Source organism: Coenobita brevimanus, chromosome 112, assembly GCF_032717465.1.
Source record: "Coenobita brevimanus isolate Jiangsu-jjx chromosome 112, ASM3271746v2, whole genome shotgun sequence".
NCBI lineage: Eukaryota > Metazoa > Arthropoda > Malacostraca > Decapoda > Coenobitidae > Coenobita > Coenobita brevimanus.
The window spans coordinates 36,681,904-36,703,598 of NC_137065.1; the positions used below are offsets into that span (position 1 = coordinate 36,681,904).

The 21,695-nt window shown below is 42.6% G+C and overlaps 1 protein-coding gene across 1 annotated transcript in view; it reads right to left on the bottom strand.

The window, feature by feature from the left end:
• The window catches only part of LOC145418168 (ileal sodium/bile acid cotransporter-like), a 29,545-nt gene extending 21,903 nt beyond the window's left edge, over window positions 1-7,642 (bottom strand). The window contains exons 1-2 of the mRNA XM_080286689.1: window positions 7,220-7,642; window positions 6,217-6,399 (exon numbers count right to left, since the gene is read on the bottom strand). Coding sequence (XP_080142815.1) covers window positions 6,217-6,399; window positions 7,220-7,642 — 606 coding nt within the window. The remainder of the gene's footprint in view (window positions 1-6,216; window positions 6,400-7,219) is intronic.
• Between the last annotated feature and the right edge of the window lie 14,053 nt (window positions 7,643-21,695).

Genomic DNA, 21,695 nt, shown 5'->3' on the forward strand with positions numbered 1-21,695 from the left:
ACGGGTATTGTTTTCACTCGATTTGTCTGTTTGTCAGTTTGTCTATCTGACTGTCTGTTGATCTGTCTGTCTGTTAACAGCTTTACGCTAAAACTATTGGTGCGATTTTGACTATAATAACAGGGATGATGGGCTGTGACCTTCTGCTCCCGTGATTAAATTTTGGGCCATATTGGGCCAAGGCCCAGGCTGTAGGCACCAAAAAATGTAAAAAATAAAAGAAACAAAAATCGTTTTTTCGCCATAACTCTTTTCACATTCGTCATATCGACATGAAACCTAAACCTAAAGGTGCATCGATCAAATCTGCATCCTATAACATGCCTCATTACATCAAGGATGTCACTCCTCGGTTAGCGGAAGGGGGGTCAGTGTCACGTGGGTCGGGCATAAAATTTCAAATGGGCATAAAATCGTCAATTTTCACCCGATTTACTCCAAATTCGATATGTGACAACTTTGACTAGATACCCTGTTGTGTTTATACGTCAGCACTAAAATAACTGCCTAGGACGGGCTTCCTGTGCCTTGGAACCGCTTCTTGTTACGCTTTGTTCTGGTGCTGGAGAGGGACGCCTTCAGGTGGTGGCACTGATATAGCTGAATGGCTCCACTGGTCGGTTATACAAACGTCCATTAGCTCCCTGTTCCTAAAAGGAGGATGGTGGACTGCAGTCGAACGCCAGCTTCAGCCTGCAGTCCGTTGGGTTCATGTACTACACATATGAGCCAGAGGGTGCTACTACTACTACTTATACTACACTACTACTACTACTACTACTACTACATTTAGTCCTTCCAGGCTGCCTAACCAGAGATGTAAGTGATACTGTTTATTTAAGCATTAAAATATGTGTCCCACTTCGGGCAGAGGCATCTTAATTTGTCCTATGAGGCTAGCAGCCCTCCTACGCACAACAAGCCTTTACATATCACCACTTTGACGCGAGAACCAGCTGTCCATATTAAGTACATGCTAGGACTCTTTCATTCAGGACTGATGTGATGGTCTTATTGGGCGTCTTGTGGAGGATCAGTAAAATACTAATTAATCAAATTCATAGTTCAATCAGCCTGTTCTCTGCCTCACTCTGGGATCAAACTTGCATCCTTCCACACAACAGATTACTTCTCTGAACACTTGACCACCATTGTCCATTGTCTCTTGCTTACCTAAGACCTACACGCCTTCATTTAACATTTTGGGTTCCTACAAGCACTCTCGGCTGAATAAATAGTCTGGCATAGAATAGAATGCAAGAGTTCTCCCAGCGTCGGGAGGGTTAATGACGACAGTTTTACCAATCAACCTCCTATGACGCATTCTCAGATGTATAAAATCGTCTGACGTTTGCTGGAGTGGAAGAGTAGAGTTGCCAGAGACACAGGGACAGTAATAACACTTATGCGTCTGTGACTAATGGCCCAATATTTACGTCTTACATCTCAAAGTGAAATGCACACTCTCAGATTTTTGGTCATAATTCTTGAAGTACATCCACAAAAATAATTATTGGCACCCCTTGCTTCAATACCCTTCGCACCTATCACTGGCACAGGTAGTAAGGGTTGGTGCTCCTGGTCCTCCCTCCCTCGATCTCTTCACCTCTCCCTGCCCCCCATCTCTCTCTCTCTCTCTCTCTCTCTCTCTCTCTCTCTCTCTCTCTCTCTCTCTCTCTCTCTCTATGACCTTTTTATATGGTTGCTTTGGCTTTACCAATGTCGGTAAACATTGACATAAATAATATATTTTGTGAGTTTGGGTAGGATTTTGTTTCCTTTTCCTTCTAACATTTTATGAGAGATATCGTTATTATATCGACCCATATGCACGGACATCAGATTTATTTACCTTTTATGCACAATTAGTTTAAACAGCCTGTTCATACAGAGATGCCATAAAATAGCTGACATGGTGGTGACTATAGAGGGAGTGTATACCGAGAGGATGATCATATTTACTGTGGACACAGCCATGTCACAGGTTGCATATGATATTTAGTTTCAAAATTAATTATATGTAAGGGTAAAGGTCGTTCCCTAAACATCACGGAAGTCAAAGCCATCCAGACTCCATTCTGCATCCGAAGTCATATACTGATAAACATAAATATCTTGCTCTGCACTAATATTTGATCTGTCACGTCAGTATATTTCTCTCACGAGCCAGCCGTTGATATTACCGCCTATCTAAAGCTTGTTATCTGACGCCAGGAATAAGATATAGTGCATCATTATCTATCGAATATTAATTCATTTTTATCATGCCCGGAATGAAAGAAAATAGACCAAAACTATGACCACCACTTCGCATTCATTCTCCCTCCCCTACCTATCCTCCCTCAGTCCACCCCCGCACCGTCACTCGCCCCCCCCCCACCTTCCCTTCTCTCTCTGGCCCCTCCCTCTCAGCCCCTCTTGCTCCACTGTGACTTGCTGCGCATAAAGGAGGCAGCCTGAGGCACGGGGTACTGGAGGATAGGTGATTATTTATGACCACGACTGCACATACTAACTACAGGTATTTTCATATATGATCGTAAAAAAATAGGGGATTTGCTCTCCACTTTACGATTTAAGATTTTCTCGTACCGGGTATGCGTAAACCTTAAATTGCAAAGTGGGATGCAGACCCATAGTGTGATGCTGTAATTTTTGGAGCTTGTGTGGTTACTAGTTATGGTTAGCCTGCATCCCACATTACTGCAGTCAGCAACCATATAAGAGGGCCAAATATATTCCACTACACCCACGTGCTTCAGAATGTGCCAGAAGAGAGAGAGAGAGAGAGAGAGAGAGAGAGACTGCATTCCACTTGGCGTTTTGGTGTTTAAGCATACAGCCATGGTTATCAGCTGATTAAAATTATCTAATTTTACCCAAAATGGAATACTAGATATGTCCCAAGCATGAGAGGGTTAATCTGTTCCTTAACCACCTTACGACCAATTGCTCTTTTACATTATCTTGGAACTGTCTGAAATGTGAAAATGAAATGTTGGCCAGAATCTTAAGTTGCCTTGCTCCCGTAATCCACAATCGTCTTTGAGGGGGATGAGTAAATTTGGTGAGGGATGTTTGTATAGCCAGACAGTTTCGCCGTCCAGTTATATCGATGCCATCACACGAAGGCGTCACCCCTCAGTACCTAAACCGGATGAGATCTTGCTTAACAAATTGGCAGAATTAACTCCTTTCCGATGACATTTTTATTTTTCTTACCCTTCACTCTTTTTACGCGTTTATTAGGCTCAGAGAAAGATATCAGCTTGTGAAAGGGTTAATGGAGACTGTTTCAAACCCCCCCAGCACCACAAATGGCCCCTTCAGAGTGGGCAAAATATCCTGAGGCAGCAGGAGTAAATCGTAATGAGACGGCGTCCGTACTGGAGGGGTTAAAGCTGGTTGGGAGAGTAGAAATCTCACCTCATTAGTTTGGAAACTCAGGTGTGTAGTAGTAGTTGTAGTAGTATTTACAACACAACTCTCATCTGAATATGAACTCAGTAGACTGCAGACTGAAGTTACCTTTCTCTTGCAGTCTACCATCCTCCGTTTGAGGGACATGGAGGGAACTGAAAGACGTTTGTATAACCAGGAAGCGGAGACCAAATTATTTACCTCATCTGTATGGAGACTCAAGACAGTAACTGTGCATACCGTGTGTGTGTGTGTGTGTGTGTGTGTGTGTGTGTGTGTGTGTGTGTGTGTGTGTGTGTGTGTGTGTGTGTGTGTGTGTGCGTGCGCGCGCGCGAGGCTGCGAACGATGGATATTGGAACGTGTGTTACTCCTCTCGAAGGAGGATGACGTACAGTTGTCTATGTGTGAACCTGGGACAAGATCTCTGTGTAGTAAAGGTACATTTGGTACACTTGATAACCTTGACACAGTCACATGTTTGATAGGAGCACTGACATGAATGAATGGAGGTGTCAAAATCTACTTGAAATGACCAAGTAACAGTGATGCCTGAACGTCGGAAATTGTAGCCAGACCTGCACTTCACTCGTACACCGTCCCAGGTTCATGTGTGGCCAACAGTGCACAGACTTCTAGTGACATTGTCTGCCGTAGTCATAGTAAATATGTTTTTACTGATAAATACCTTTGAAATAACACTCAGATCCCAACTTAACTGTGTAAAACCAGTATATCCCTCCCCGAATATCACGAGTTGAACGTATAATTCTGGAAGTCAGCGGACCCATTCATCATACATTTTGGCTCCTTTACAGTTGTGTTACAAAGTCATGTCAAAACGTCCATTATTTTCATTGAACTTTGTGATATTACTTACTAGTGAAAGTGTGTATGAATTCAGTCTAGTACATTTGTTCTAATCTGACAAAAATTCCTAACCCCTTTTACCTCAGTTAGTGCATAGTTGTCAGAATGGAAAATTGATTTGGCTAGTGACCAAAGTAACTCATTCCTACCTCATAACTGAGATTCATCGAATTTCGGGCAACCACAAATTACTGTTAAAGATGTAGGAGTGACCCAGTTCCATCAGATGACAGCAAATGGAATATAACTGTGTGAGCCATGTCTTGAGTTCGTTCAGATGACCAGTATGTGTCAGCCGAATATTGTGATAAGTATTCCTCACCAAATTGTCACCGTATAATTGCGAATCAAACTTGAATATTGAGACACCTACTCACAACATATAAGATTTTAAGATTTAGATAGTTTAATAGGCAAGAGAAGCAGACAACTAATACATCCTTATACCATGTTAGGGCAAAGGGCGGCGGTTGTCTTAATTGGTTGATATCCTTTTGTATGTTACTTAAGCAGAGTATGACGATATTTGAAGGATTTATATAACACGGAGGAGGACAGTAAGGTGTAAAAAAACAAAATAAATCGCTTAGGAAAAAGTGTTAGGGAGCTTCATTAACCAGCTAGAATACCGACCTATTCAAGATAAACAGCGGACGGTTTTATTCAGCTGGGTAAATCATGAAAACCTGAGTGAAAATACTGTTACCATTACATCTTTCATGGTAGGGATATCTGATACTCTACTTCATATCATGGCAGACGATTTCATTCAGCTGACAGTGGGTCATAGGAGCTTGGGTTTTACCTCCTTAATTCCGGTGACATTAGTAAATATTCTTGCTTTATTTTCCTTTATCCAGACGATTCTATCCAACTAAAGGGAGATTTTTCCAAAGGGAGAGGTTAGATATAGCCTGAATAAACCCTTTCGTTACTTAAATTCATTCCTAAGCTCAATAACATAGCCCGGAATTAACAAGAACTAACTAAATTGTATGTCACCTGAACTAAAGGTGCTAATGTAGTGCCAAACCAACTTCTCGTGAAACCTTGATAGGGTTATTGTGTAAACATACGTATCTTATCACCCATTACATCCCCCTTGTAGTTATCTCATTCCTATAGTTACCTAATATTGATTTGAGTGTTTTGTGTGTGTGATTACAGAGCTTGATCACAATGACGAGGAGTAAACTGTAGCCACCCCTTCCTGGTTCTCTTTGTGGCCACCCCTTCCTGGTTCTGTGAGTGTCTACCACTTCCTGTTCTGTTTATGTCCACCCTTCCAGGTTCTTGTGTACCCCTTCCTGTTCTGTTTGTGTCCACCCTTCCAGGTTCTTGTGTACCTCTTCCTGTTCTGTTTGTGGCCACCCCTTCCTGGTTTTATTTCTGGCCATCCCTTCCTGCATTAACCCATTAGCAACCAGGGTTCTTGTCTATGAGATATTGCTGGAAAGATACTTAGCGAACTGCCATCCGCATATTAGCTCACATTCGCATAATTTACAGGCCCGTATTCAGGGGTTGCCCTTTTTGTTAGCTTTTAAAAATGCCTAATGCTGTCCTTCTTAAAGAATCCCCAGGCACCAGAGGGTTAAGATGTATGGCTATATGTACGTGGGTAGACTATGTGCTTGGTTTGATATGTATCAATATAACATTACCATAATCCATATTCAGGTATTGGAAGTGCAGTCAAAATAATAAAAAAACTAATAATAATAAATGAATAATTTATGATAATAGCAAAACGTTGATGATAATGATAATGATGCTTAGGATATTCATGAGGATGATAACGATAATGATTATAATGATGATGATGACTAGGATAATTATGAGGATGACAATAATGCTGACGCTGATGCTGATGATGACGACGACGACATTGATGAAGATAATTTATGATAAGGTTTCTGTTGACCTACCAGGGGCATGACGGCAAACTGCGATATAAATCCACAGAGGGGTCCCAAGGGTCTTTTGAGCACGCCCTTGATGACGTCCAGGTCCAACTGAGCACCCATGTTGATGTTGTTGATGAGAACGAACACCGACCCGAAGATGATAAACACTGTGTCTGCCCGGTGGATCTTGCGGTCGATGATGATCTGTAGAAGGAGGCAAAAACGTGGAAAGCGGTAAAAACTGTAGAAGATAATAATAATAATAATAATAATAATAACTAGAAATCTGAAATTACTGAAGCAATACTCAGACTCCACATTCCAGATGAAAATACTTTTATAATTTTAGGCCTAATATCAAGGGACTTCTGATATGACTCAAATTTTTCTTACGAATATTGATCTGTGACCTTGAGATCAAAGTCAAGGTCATTCATACTATGCAAATCGTGTTCACTCATGACCCACTGCATTTCTACCGGGTTCGGTCAATATCGGCCAAATACTTTCCGATTTAGCAATTTCAGGCATGATGCGGCTATTTTGATTTTCCTCAGTATCTTAAAAAGAGTTTGTGAATCTCAGTATCAATACCAAGATGAACGAGTATATGTTGACGACTACATACTGGAACATTCGCAAAGCAATCGATTCAGTAATTTTTGCCGCGCAGGAGGGCAAAATTTGAAAAAAAAAAAAAAAAAAAAAAAAACATAGAGGGCGCTAGAGCGGTGCTATTGCTAGGAAAAATATTAGTGTGCCAAGAGAAGCCTGCAACCATGCTACATCACTCTTGAAAATTTCAAGTCTATATCTCGGACGGTCTTGGCATGTCAGGCTTCTAGTTCCGGCCCCCCAAAAAAAATAAAAAATAATAATAATACCTACAATATCAATAAGAACTCCACAGAATGCAGGGTTCTTAATAATAATCATCTCGAGTGAGGAAAAATGCTATAGCGAATTAAATCTGATTGCCAGTTATCTTTCTCAAACAACAAACAGTATTCATTCGTCCACTAACCTCTAAGTCATCCTTGAGCAGAGAGTGGTTATTTGTGGGGTGTAAGTCATCCCTGGTGAGGAAGAAGGCTAGGGAAGTTCGACCCCAATACCAGCCTGAGAACACCAGGCTCTTGTTCACCTCCTCCCGCACCTCAGCTATTGTGAACTGGACACTCTTGTTCACCCAGTCCAGCTTCCACTCCTCATCAGGGAACACAGTCACCTCCATACTGCTCTCTTCCAAGCTCCAGGGGTTGGCGTGGAGCAGTTGGAAGAGCTCGGTTTCGTTGAAGTGTAGGGTGAGTGACAGGTCGTGTAGTGTGTCTTCAGGTACTTTCCACACTCCAGTATGTGATGTCTCCAGCCACACACCACAACAGGATCCAACACCGCACACCACCACCACCACTACACACATACACACCCTCATGTTCACCCTCATGCCGGTGATGTATTGGTTAGAACATCCACTCCGCAAATGGAACAACCCGAGTTCGATTCTCGTACCGGTCAGACTAGTGCCCTAAGCTGGTTTCCCCTTGACAGTGTCTCTATTCATCGAGTGGCACAACTGGGGACATCTTATTTCGGGAAGACAGTGGTACGTTGGTTAGGACATCAACCCCGCAGTGCCACAATCCGAGTTCGATTTTCCGGCTCTGTGATACTAGTGGACTGGGTGGGTTTTCCTGTTATCCCTGCGTACCGGGTAGAACAGTTAGGGACCTGGATGTAACATCAACTATTACCGGTCGTAATCTAGGGATTGATTTGGAATTGGTAGAAAGTGACAAGTCGACAGGGGTAAAATTAAGTTTCTCTCTCTCTCTCTCTCTCTCTCTCTCTCTCTCTCTCTCTCTCTCTCTCTCTCTCTCTCTCTCTCTCTCTCTCTCTCTCTCTCTCTCTCTCTCTCTCTCTCTCTCTCTCTCTCTCTCTCTCTCTCTCTTTCTCTCTCACTGTTTACTCAATTCTCATTCCATCACTTGTAAACTCCACTCATACAGATTCTAGAGTCCAGTGCCTATCTAGGTTTCTTTGTTTCAGCAGTTTGAGTTTGCCTGGTTTAAATTGTTACAAATGGACACAAAGGGAGGCATACTGTATACTTCCCGCTTAAGAACTGAACGACACAACAAACACGCCTTCAGTAATTGCGTGTAATTTTCAGCACGTCAGTAATTATGAGTGTCATTTTTTGCAACAGAAATCAGCACAACTTTAATATAAAATGTATGATTTCTTCGATTCAGTAATAAAGACAACTTCAATATGTGGCAGTAATTTTTCCCACTAAACAGTAAACAAAATTTCAATCTCTGTTTACAGTTTTCACTCCATAAACTGTAAACACAATTTCAAAGTGTGCGTACAATTTCTCCCATTGAGCAATAAACACAACTTCATTATATTTATGTAACTTCCTTAATGAACAATAATCACAACTTCATATCTGCGTATAATTTCTTCTACTGAATAATAAACACTCATTCAACTCACACAGCTTCACTCTATCCGTATAATTTTCCCCAGTAAACAATAAACGCGTCAAAATGTAGGCGCATTCCTTTTTTCCAGTGTTTCTCTAACCCGCCGGCACAGATGACGAAGGCCGGTCCTCACCACGACTGACAAGCAATAAAAGGGACAGTTGTGACATCTTTATCTCCACAGAGGCCGTAATTATAAATGATGTTAACCAGTTTATAGGCTTAACGAGTCTCAACAACAGCTAAGCGTTACCAGAAATAGTTTTGTTTCTAGGATTTTTACCACTCTAATAATTCTCTGAGATCTGAATACGAAGCGTTGGTAGTTGTGTGTGGAAATATATATACAAACAGCTTATACGCAACTTAAGCTCATAAGGGTTTATAAATACTGCCCCAGAGCTCTCTCAAAGATAACTCACAAATGAGATAACTTTTGATAAGGCCACGAATAGTAATCCTGATTGAGTCTCTCACTTATCACATGTCATTTGAGGAATGTAGTTAGCCTCTTTAACCCGATGGCGTGTTTTTAGTATTCTGAATAGTGTTGATGATACTGTTGTTCTTGTTGATGTTATTGCTGATTGTTATTGTTGCTTTAAGCCTATCTCAACGTGAACCCTCTGGACTGCAGGCTGGAGCTGCTCTTCTCTTGCAACCCACTATCCTCCTTCCGGGGGATAGTGAAGGAGTTCTCGGATGTTTAATGATGTTGTTGCTTCACCCAGGTCCGTCTGGCCGTGGAGACCCGTCGACCACAAGTATGCAACTGCTTCTCTGGGGCCGTCTGCACGAATAGTACGGTATACACCCTTACACCGTGTAAGGATCCGGTGCCCCCTTGTGGCAGACAGCGCCTAACCAAGGTCGGACCAGGGTCGTTTTCACTGCGAAGTGCATGGTTATATGAGGAGGCTTGGCTCCTGAGTGGACGCCACAGCTCCTTCGGTTCTACTGTGATAAGACTGGGTACCAAAAGGAAGACTCCTACAAGAGTAAGAGACATTAACAAAAATATGATGGCAGCAGAATCAGCAAGACAGTAGAGTGTTAGGCTGGTGGACAACAGGGACACCTGACAAAGTACTGTAAATGGAAGACCCTGCAAGAGAAGATGGAGCAGGCATCTCAAGAGGGAAACTAAGGATGGCTGGTGCAACAGGGCAGCAACCAGCCTATGCCAAGAGTGTCCCACATGTGAACTTGTGCAAGAGAGCTACTTCAGCCAATAATCAGGTGGATGGTAAACTGAAGGAGTAGCATGCCCGATGATCATCGACACTGGATCAGAAAAGATTTTGGTGCAGCTGGATGTGGTAAGTCATCGGTAGCTTCCAGAGACTTCGTAGTGGCTGTAGGGTCGCAAGGCACTGTGCTGAGCTTTGAGGACCAGTGGACTTCAGGATACAGCTGACATGGAGGGAAGAGACCCTGTCCTTGTATGTTGCCGACATTGTGGACCCCTACATCCTGGGCTTAGACCCAGTGCTCCGCTGCTGCCTGCTTGACTTCCATTTGATGCAAATGCGGCTAGGAGAAAGGAGCGTTCCACTGAGGGCTGTGGCATATTGAAGTCTACTAGTGACGACTAGACAGGCTACAGTTATCCCCCTTAAGTTAATGATCTGCTGCTCTGCAAGGTCAACAGCACACAGCACATTGCCCTGGGATTCGTGGAGCACTGGAGCCATGGCATGATACAACAGGGAGTGATGGTGGACAGGACCTTGGTTGACCCTACAGAGAAGAAACACCCATTGTCACAGCCAACTTTTCACTTCGTCCTAAGAAGATACATCAGGGCACATTTGTGGGGTTGTGCCAAGAAGTCGATCAGGAGCCACCAAGCAGGGCATGCAAGAAGAGAATGATTAAGCTTCATGAAGAACTATCCTACTATTTGTGCGATCTGTTTGCCAGGAGTGCCTAGTGTCTGGAGAAGCCTTAGATGGAGCAGCTGAAGAGGTTCTTGTTAAGTACACCGAGGTACTTTCCACAGGAGACCTGGACCTGGGATGCACTAACCTAGTGGAACACCAGATTGACAGGGGTGACCATCAACCAATAATGCAAGCCCCTCAAAGGATAGTTCTAGTCATCCACCTGGAGATGGAGAAGGTGATGGAAGATCTACACTGACAGGGCTGAATTGAAAAACCAACAGTCCAACTCTTCACTGGGCTCTTCCTTGCTTTGAAATAAGTGCTGAAGTAAATGTGGAAGCTTGAGTAGGTGTACTCTAAGAAGAACTCAGACCCAAAGGAAATGCCCAGGGCTCCCTGCAGGCTCACTTGTTTGGCCTGCTTCACTTGAACCTTCAGTTGGGGACTGTCCAGGGCATTGATGAGCTGGTCCCGAAGCAGCACCATCAGGAAGTCAGAATTAGCTCCTGGGTAAGCTTTATAAGCCAAATTCTCTAGGTCCTGGGCCAGTTCATGTAAAGGCTCCCCTCTCATGCGGGTGTGAGTCCGGAACTGGGACCTGAAGACCTCTTTCTGGTGTTTCGTCTCATTCCTCTGCTCCCAGGCCTGTGCCAGGTAGTTGTAGTCACCACAGTTTCCCTCGTCCAGATGTGCAAAGACCTTCACAGCAGAACCCTGACGGCAGGTGGTCAGCTGAACCGCACACTGCCGGTTGTCCCACCCATTCTTATTGGCCAAGAGCTCAAACTGGGTGCAAAAAGCCTCCCAAAACACCTTGCCATCAATACCCTGAGGCTTCTTACTTCACTGGTGCATGCATACCGCCTTGTGTGACCCTGTTATGACTCACAGGGACATATTCAGAGGCCCTGGGATTTAGCATCTCATAACCCCCCCTCCACACACCTGTCACTGGCACCTAAGGGGTGTGCTGTGTACTGACTGTCAACCAAATACTGCTCATGGAGTTTGACCCTGTTACACACGTCCTGCACTTCACTTCTCGCTTTATCCTCCACTAAAAAGGAAACTTTTTCCCTCACTTCTCTTCCCTGGTTGCTCATTCTCTCTATCTTGCTGTGTATTTCACTTCTCACCTTATCCTCCATTGTACACGAAACTTCTTCCCTCAGTTCTCTTACCTGGTCGCTTATTTTCTCTGCCTCTCTGTACACCTCCTCTTGTTGTTGCTTCAATTTCTTGGTCACATCCTGTAGCTCCCCATACCGCTTCTCACGATACTCCTAAAACTTCTTATTCCAAGCTCGACCTCTCTCTTCAAATTCCTCTCATAATTGGTGAAGCTCGTCTCTGCTCACTTTGCCGTTCCTCTAGTCTTGCGTACTGTAGTCTTGCGTATGTCTGTGCCTTGGCTTGCTTTTGTTCTTCCTGATATTTCTTATATTCTTGCTGTGCTCTTAAAACTGCGAGTATATCATTCTGTTGTTCTTCTTGCTGTTTCTTTTGTTCTCGATATATCTTTTCATCTTGCTGTTCCTTTTGGTCTTCTTGATATTTATTTAGTTTTTCCTGCTGTTACATTTGTTCTTCTCGATATTTCTTGTGTTCTTTCTTGCTGTGCTTCCTGCTGTGCTTCTTGCTGTGCTCTCAACACTGTGAGTATATGTGCCTGAGATATGCCCGCCGTTGTTGCAGCCTATCCTAGTGAACTCCATTTTTCAAGAAGTAGGCCTATTCCTGACACCAAATGTTACTCCTTAGAGCGCGTTGATCCATCAAGAACGATGTGTAGACAAGCCAGACGGTTAATGAAAGACCGCTGAACACTCCTGGGCTTTACTGCCTCTAGACCCAGCTGAAGTACACTTGCAAAACACTGCGAATTTTCTCTCTCATGCTACCTCCGTCCTCCACTAATTATTGCTTGCTCACTGTCCGTCCTTACTGGCTTTCTGACTCTGACTGACTACTCCGTCCTTCAGTGATTAGTTTTCATTTTCTGACTCACTAACTCTGTCACTGACTTTTTCTATAACTGTCCATCCGCCACTGACTCACTGACTGACTCACTGTTTTGATGTCCATCACTCCCCTTTGACAGGCTGCCTCATACAAACTAAAGGTCATGCACAAAGCTCCGTCTATTTCTCACTGGCTGAATGGCTGAACTGTCTTGGCAGCAGGACAGTTTCTTTAAATACCCCCCGCTCCCGACTCCACCTACTAGTGCTGCCCAGAAAACTCCTGAGCCTAGGAGAAAACTCTCATTTTCTCCCGCAAAGATGCACTTAAATCAACAGCACGTTAACAATATGACAAGAACCGACTACTAAAGTAAGGGAGAAAGAAAATCAAATAGACATGCCGAAATCTCAGGAGTGTTCCTCACATTACCAGATATAAATCACTAACCTAATCCTACCACCACAACAATTTTCTCAACCATCCGTGGTTGGGACAACTTGAAAATTTTGGCCCAGCTTGTGCCAAATGATTTTATTCACCAGACAGAGTCATAGAAGCCTGAGTATTAATACTGGTACCATTAACCAGCTCTTGTATGAGACAATCTTAATATTCTATACCAGCTTGGATGACTAGCCTATTCAGCCGAGTGGTTCAGAGGAACCTGGGATTGTCCAAAATTATCTCCATTAACTGTTGTTTTATTTATGTTTTGACTGCTGTCAGATGATTTACCTTTTTTTAAATTAAAATTCGTTATTTACCATCCAGTACAAGCCCCAACACTCTGGGGAACGTTGACGCTGAAGGCTAAGCAGGAAGGGTTCATGAGAGCAAAGGGATACAGTGACGCATACATGGGGAAAAAATGATCATGTTGAGCGCAGTGACAAACACAGTAAGGACACATGACACTATATGAGTGGGAAAGAAGAACGTGAACAAATACAGAAGAAAATGAGAACAACATATATGGTGTATAATTTATCAGATGATTTTCTTGAGTTTAGGCAAGATACCTCTGGTATAGTTAATCAACCCGTAGTTTCTCTATGAACCGGTAAGAAGCTTAAAAATCATTGAAAACGACAATATATGGCTAACGAAATAATTCATGGAAATATTTTGTGTTTTCGGGTTATTGAGGAAGATATAGGATTGAAATGCTTATCCACTACACGAGGGATAACAGCCACTTCATATTAAATATTATTGTAGGTGGAGAGGGACGGCTTCGCGTGGTGGCACCGATATAACTGAGCGGCTCTGGCTCTGCCGCCCTGTTACACGTTCCTCAGTGCTTTCCCAATCCCCCGAAAGGAGCATGACGGACTGCAGGAGGACAGCTTCAACTTGCATTCCTCTGGGTTCACATTGCAAACTCAGGCCTACAGCAACAATAACAACAACTACTACTATTACAACTACTACTACTACTACTACTTATACTTGTACAGGTACAATAACAACAACTATTACTACTACTACTGCTGCGACTACTACCACTACTTCTATACTACTACTAGTACAGCAACAACAACAATAACAACAACAACAACAACAACAACAACAACAACAACAACTACAACTACTACTACTACTACTACTACTACTACTGCCACCGCTACTACTGTTGCTGCTATTCTACCTTCGTCCAGACAATGCGGTTCAGCTTTGGGAGATTTTTCGAACTGGAGAGGGTAGATGCAGCCTTTATAAATCCTTTGAGCGTGAGATCTTTCCCAAGCGTCATCAAATCGTCTGGAGGCGAGAAAAATGTAGGTACTTGAAATTATAGAATAAGTTCGAGGCAGAAAGGTGCTAATGCTGTAATTCTGTCATAAAGTAGTAGTAGTAGTAGTAGTAGTAGTAGTAGATGTTACCTTAGGCTCATCTGAACTTGAACCCAGTGGACTGTTGGAGAAAAAAAAAAAAATCTATCCTTCCGCAATCCACCATCATTTTTCTCGATGATAGGGAGGGGACTGAGGGACGTTTGTATAACCTGGCAGCTTCACCGCCTCGTCATATCAGTTCCACCACGTGAAGGCGTCCCTCTGCAGCATGAAAAGCCACTTATTCAGTGCCTATTACCTTTTCCTGGGCTATCCGTTAATGTGCATAGATTCTCTGTTGCTTTAATAGTTTCTGATATAACCTAGATTTCATGCTTAATTTGGCGCTTTTTATTTTTTTGCAGCAATTTTGTGGCATATTTTAAGAAAAGCCACAGCCGTAACAGATATTATTTGTTTAGAGTTTTCCAGTGTTGTGAGTAAGTCAGCTGTAGCTTGGATAGTTTTTGAGATAACTCAATTCTGGTGCTTAATTTGGTGCTTCTTTGGCCTTGATTTTTGAGCAGTGTGGTGGCGAATTTCGAGAAAAGTCACTAAAGTAACATCTTTTACTTTTTTGTATCTGTATTAATTTCTGAGATGACCCATTTTTGGTGCTCTTTTTTTCCACTAATCTTCCTGTAAATGTGTGCGTGCGCGTTTGTGTTTTACGTGGCGAAATATGAAAAAAAGTTATTTAAGTAACATCTACCACTATTTCATAAACTGCCAGTCGAAGTGTGTAGGTGGGCTGTAGCTTTAACATTTTCCGAGATGACCCAGTTTTCGTGCAGTGCTCTACAACTCAGATAATGTATATGTAGAAAGTGCATTATTTTCGGTCCCTGGTTTTGCACGCTGACTCCAACAATAATTTTGGTGTTAAATTTTCCTCTTCTGCAGCAACGTGGTAGGGAATTTATAGAAAAGTCTCTTACTTTTACATATGTCTTCCTACGACATGCATAGGTCGGCTTTAGCTCTATTAGTTTTTGAGGCAACTACTTCTGGTGCTCCTTTTGACACTCTTTGACATTCTTTATTTCATTTGCTTGCTTGCTTTTCTCATCTTCTTTTTTTACCAGTATGATGGCAAGTTTTCTGGAGTCACTTCAGCTGCATCTATTACTAAATTATAAGCTGTCCACCGATGTGCCCAAGTCCTCTGTAGGCAAGAACAGTTTCTGAGACCAGTTTTATTGCTGTAATCTGCCACCCTACGACATGTCCGATAGTGATTTTTGTCGCTCGTTTCGCGCACTCGATCGAACAGTAGATCACTAAGACGTTAAAAAATTGAAGTGGATAAAAAGGACAATCTTTAATTTATTTATTTTTACTAAATGTTCACTTAGAGGATAATACTCAACAATCGACTTTCGATCCAAGTCCCCATTTGCACTGGTGATATAAAGCCAGAACGAAACAACAGATTAATCATTGTTCTAGACATGATCAGATCTCAAGCCCAGCGCGATATGAGCACACAACGTAGGCCATCCAGGCAAAGGAAAAGCTAAACTCTCTCTCTCTCTCTCTCTCTCTCTCTCTCTCTCTCTCTCTCTCTCTCTCTCTCTCTCTCTCTCTCTCTCTCTCTCTCTCTCTCTCTCTCTCTCTCTCTCTCTCTCTCTCTCTCTCTCTCTCTCTCTCTCTCTCTCTCTCTCTCTCTCTCATATACGTGGTTTTTAAACACCCCGTTACTGTGGGTGAAGACGGACACAGGCGTATTAAACTCATTTCAGCAGTCTGACCAGCCAGTAAATCAAACTCAGATCTGCTTGTTAGGTCAAACCACTGAGCTCTATAATATGCAGAGGCTTTCTCATGGGTGGGACCAATTAATTTGTGTAACAGCTGCCAGGGGCCCAGGGCGGCGCTGATGTTGTTTATCTACACCACCGACGCCCCCTTCTTTTGAAATCAGCCCATGAATTCGGAAAATATAGTGCCATGGCCCACTGCTTAGCTTATGTAAGCAACAGCGAAACAGAACCAGCATGCTAAGAACAGTGATCCAACTGCATTTCCATAGTGGAGCCCCTATATATAATAGAGCTCAGTGGGTCAGACACTGTTCCGCTACTGGTATATATATATATATATATATATATATATAATCACACTGGAGCCCAGTGTCCACAGTATAGGACAGAACTGGGAATTTTCAATTCTTAATAAAGTAGGGAACCCCAGGGGAGGGACCTATGAGCTTCGCGACTATTAGCCGGTAGGCGGAGGGCGGTACTCCTCGGACCCTACCGGAACAGTGCCTCGCCCAGCAGCCCTGTGATCCAATGGGTTAAATATCGATAGATAGAGAGATAGATAGATAGATAGATGTAGAGTGGAAAGAAAAGGATATACATAGGTAGATAGATACATACATAGATATAGAGTAGAAAGAAAAGGAAAGTGGAATACCAACTTTTTCCACTTCTTTCTTCCAAGTAGATTGTAATTCATACTCCTTAGGGTGAAAATGTGCTGCTTGATTCTTCAAATAAATAAAAGATAGATGGGTAGGTTATTGTATTTTGAGCCATATTCTATGCTGCACTGAAGGCTTCGTGGCATCACTTCCTCAGGGAATTGTTTTGCGTATTACACCTTAACTTTGTCTTTTTTCTGTCATTTTAGTTGTCTAAATATGGACATAGTGTGTATTAATATAATGTGTATTGCTGAAGAATAAATTGGTAAGAGAAAGGTGTTAGGAAATCTTCTAATCCACTTATGACACGACGTTTTCTACGACGGGCAAAAGGGACGGAAAGGACTGAAACCCACTGATATACAGTGACATGACTGGTTCCGTCTTCATCACGAACTTCATATTTCGTCAAATACCGGGGGCGCTCCTTCTCCTTCCTAATTTTTAAACATACGGCTGTTATGGCATGTTTACGTAATTTTACAGAGATTTTCATCCATTTGCAGCTTAATTCCCTTAGCTCTATGGCAACATAAGACGATAACACAGCTCTAACTTGCTTTCCTAGCACTTTTTCGTAACTAACATCATTTTTCACTATTAATGTCTTGTTACAACTTCGCACTGAAGAGGGACGGATGGCAGATTTAGGGCAAGTATAAATGAAAATAGTATAGTCACAGATCTGGGCCTAGACAATGTGTAAAAATACAGGTTCTCTCTTCAAGACTAGCACGCTGACAACAGAAAGTGTAAGTGTTGCTAGGGTGTATCTCTGTACCTTAACCTTTATGTAACGTGGACTTGTAACCATGCCCTCCGTCTGACCACAAGATTATCTCACTCATTAAAAGATATGGTCATCTGGGTACAAGACTAGTGATTAGGCCTGTCTTATGTAAAACTGTATGGTGTCTAGGGCTTGCAGTGTCTCTATGCCTCGTCAGATTACGATCTCTGAACACTGACCCCCCCTCTCCTCCTCCCTACACACTTTCTCTCTCTCTCTCTCTCTCTCTCTCTCTCTCTCTCTCTCTCTCTCTCTCTCTCTCTCTCTCTCTCTCTCTCTCTCTCTCTCTCTCACCAGTCATTTCTCTTTTCAAATCTCGTTGCGTCCCTTATTCCATTAACCAATGTACTATTTTCCACTGTATTGGATCCTGACAAACGAAATTATTTAGCCTGATAAACCTTGTGTAGCAAATGGAATGTATTAATCTTCTCATGTTAACCTCATCAACCTAGCCTCATTTAATCCTTATACTGTACTTTATTTACACTTTGTTGCTTATGGTAGGTGGAAGCGCTCGCCATCCACTCACTCGATGTAGTGCTGCTCTCAGGTGACTCCACACAGAGTGATAAGCCAAATGGTCCACTGTAATTCAGGAAATCATTATACGCTGGGTGGCAACCATATAAGCAAATGATGTCTAACAGTCTAATTTGTCAAAATGCTCCAGCTAGATGGGGTCTGGAAGGGTTTACGTCCAAGGATGGACTGAGATTTATTGCTCACATAATGCCGATGAAGGATTAGTGAAGCTGAACACCCTTGCTGTAAATGTCGGAAGTGTGTAGCCTAGCCCCGGATCCCTACTCTTCTGATGGGGCAGAAAACAAGTGGGTTGTGGGTGGATGGATAGACTTGCTACTACCTGACAACTTTATCTTGTAGCTTAGAGGGGTTCATACTGAAGTGATATGTACTGACCTTGACCCTATGGAAAGATTGATATTGCTGGTGGCGTTATCAGCATATGACTCAGTTTTTATCCTTTCTCCCTCCTGCCCCTAGACTCTGTCCGTCTGTCTGTCCGTCTGTCTGTCTGTCTGTCTGTCTGTCTTTCTGTATGTCTGTCTGTCTGTCTGTCTGTCTCTCTCTCTCTCTCTCTCTCTCTCTCTCTCTCTCTCTCTCTCTCTCTCTCTCTCTCTCTCTCTCATCCACAGTGACCAATGCCATTTTAGTTCCTGCTTGTTTAATCCTGGTCTCTTCTCTTAACTTTGATATATATTATTTGTCAGATCGTTTTAAATGCCACAGACTTTTACATACCATCGCGTCGACACTAATTCCTACCGATCATAGTAACGGCATGCTAGGGCTGCCACATTCAGAAATGATGTATTGGTATTACCAGGAACGATGTTTTGAGGTGCTGGTGACTCGCAGAAGATCAGTAAAGTTTGTTTTAGAGGAAGCGGATTTAACAGTGAAAGGTGGAATCATCAGTGTATGAGGGATACGACTAGCTGTGCAGCTTAAGTTACTGAAGAAAAGGAGGAATAGTTGGTGATAGACAGATCCCTGAGGAACACCACAACTGATAGCTTTAGATGAATAAGAGTGGCCGTCTTGAAAAGCAGCTACCGAATGACAAGAAAGGAAACCTGACAAGAAGGCACAGATAGATGGATAGACTCTGTTAAGAGAACAGAGTGAGAATTCAAGATTTGAGCCATACTCGGTAGAAACCCTCTAAGATTCAGTGACAAATGTTCACCTAAGTTCCAAGGAGATCAATAAGAATTTGAAGGGGATGTGAGAATGTCACCAGTGGGGAGTCCCAAACGAAACCCATACGAACAATCAGTGGTAACAGTTGCAATCACAGGCTCATCTGAATGTAAACCTGGCGGACTGCAGGCTAAATTTGCAATCTTGCTGCAGTCCACCGTCCTCCTTCCGGGGGATAGGGAGGGATCCGATGGACATTTTTATAACCAGGCAGCAGAACTAACCAGTTATATCAATGCCACCGCGGAAAGGCATTCTCAATTAATTCTCGATGATAAGAAAGAGTTTTGTGAGAAGAGAATGCTTCAAAATCCTCCTATTGAGAACAGACTCAAAGGCTCTGGAAGCACAAGAGATTTGAGTAGGTCGGTGATAGGGGTTCTGGAACTGTCACTTCCTTTGGGAATGGGCTGAGTAGGGCCAAATTTACAGCTAGAAAGAAAGATGTAATTTAACAAGACAAAGGAGATAGAGGTTGGCTAGACAAGGTGTTGGCACAAAAACACGTTATTTGAGAAACACAGAAGGTACCCTATTAAGGTCGTACGCCTTATGACTCACTAATGCTTGCACGAAGAAATTTGCGGCACAAACTAATAACCTATCCATCACAAAATGTTTGCAAAAACCATTATCTTTGTATCCACACAGTTGTTGAGCCCACAATGACCTGTTCTGACCAAAAAGTCGAGAAAAGGATTTTCGCATATTTTCGAGTGTCGCGATTTCCAACAATTTCTCACTCTCCTGTTGCGCACAATTGCCTAATTTGTCTGGTATTTATCTGACATTCCCTGCAATTACTCCGACCTAATGAAAAAAACAAAAAAAAAAAGATCGATATCTATTACCGTTCGCGTGAAGAAACGAACAAACGCACAGAAAGACGCAGCTTGAATTTATCATTTAGATATGTAGTCGGTAGATATTCTCTCTCTCTCTCTCTCTCTCTCTCTCTCTCTCTCTCTCTCTCTCTCTCTCTCTCTCTCTCATTGTCACGTACGTCGCTTCTCTAATTGGTAAGCCTACTTTTGAACCCTGTACCTTATCTCGGTGATACTATGACCCTCTCCATACACGATCACATACACCCCACAATTTACTGATGTGTGTGTGTGTGTGTGTGTGTGTGTGTGTGTGTGTGTGTGTGTGTGTGTGTGTGTGTGCGTGTTGTTGCATGGCCTGTGATTTCATCGTCCTTTGTGTGGTTCTGGCGTGCAGTGTGCTGCATGTTTGATCACGAGCGTGTTCTGCCTCACTCCCCCCTTCTACCCTTATGGTGGGGTAAGTCGTTCTTTCTGTTGTTCAGAGCAGGATTGTCAACTCTTTGTCCCCATGGCTTCGTTTGCGCGTCCTTCTTGCAAGTTGTATCGAGCTCTGCCGGCCCCTATATAATGAGCTCAGTCTCTGCATTTGTTGCCACTTAGATCTACTCCTCATTTTGTTCACATCTCTGTCCTCCCCTGTACAGTTGTTATTATTGTGAGTGCTCAGGAAGTCTCCAACCATCTAGCAGCTGTGTAATTTGAGTATAAGTGTTGTTACATTTTTTTCTTGTACTGTATAGCATAAGGTGTTAATTCGTAGGCCTAGTGAGGTTTTGGTAATTCATGTGTTTTATATCAGCCCTTATTAATAATATTTTGTATCTGTAATAATATATCTTGCATTCACTGAGTATTAGCTGGTATTTCATTTTATCAGGGCTGACTTAGATAAATTTACTCATGCTAATTTCGTGTTAATAGAGGCTATTGAAGTTAACTATATATTTAACCTGTTTTTGCCATTACATTATCCTTATGAATCCTGAATGTTTTATTGTTAGTCTGAGCATTAAACTTTAACTTGTAATTTTACCTAACTCTTTGTTTTGAACCTGGAACTTTACGGGACAGTAGTGATTTTTAGTATTCTCACTTAAAGTGTACATTATCTTTCTCTGTTCCGTAACAGTGTGTAAATGGAGACGTATGAAATAGCCTTCACTAATCTCTAAACATTTGTCAATGCTTAACAAAGCTGTTTTGGCAGATGCAAGAATAAATAACAAATGTCACACTGTGAGTGTTAATCTCTCTGTCAGGCGAAATGATCAATCTCTCTCTCTCTCTCTCTCTCTCTCTCTCTCCAACTCATGCTATGTAGCCTTCATCAGCCCTAACTCTTCTAGCGGTTGCCACAAAGGTACAGGTAAAGGTGCTGACAGATGCCATGAGGCGCTTAGCTGCGGTGCTCTTCTCCGCAACTAAGGCCTTTAGGCCACAGGCTCAAAGGCCCAAGTTACGGATACAAGGCTACTGCATCATCCAGGTCACCACAGTTAACCTGCCCTAGGTGTTATCTGTAGTGCTCATTTTACCTACAAACCCA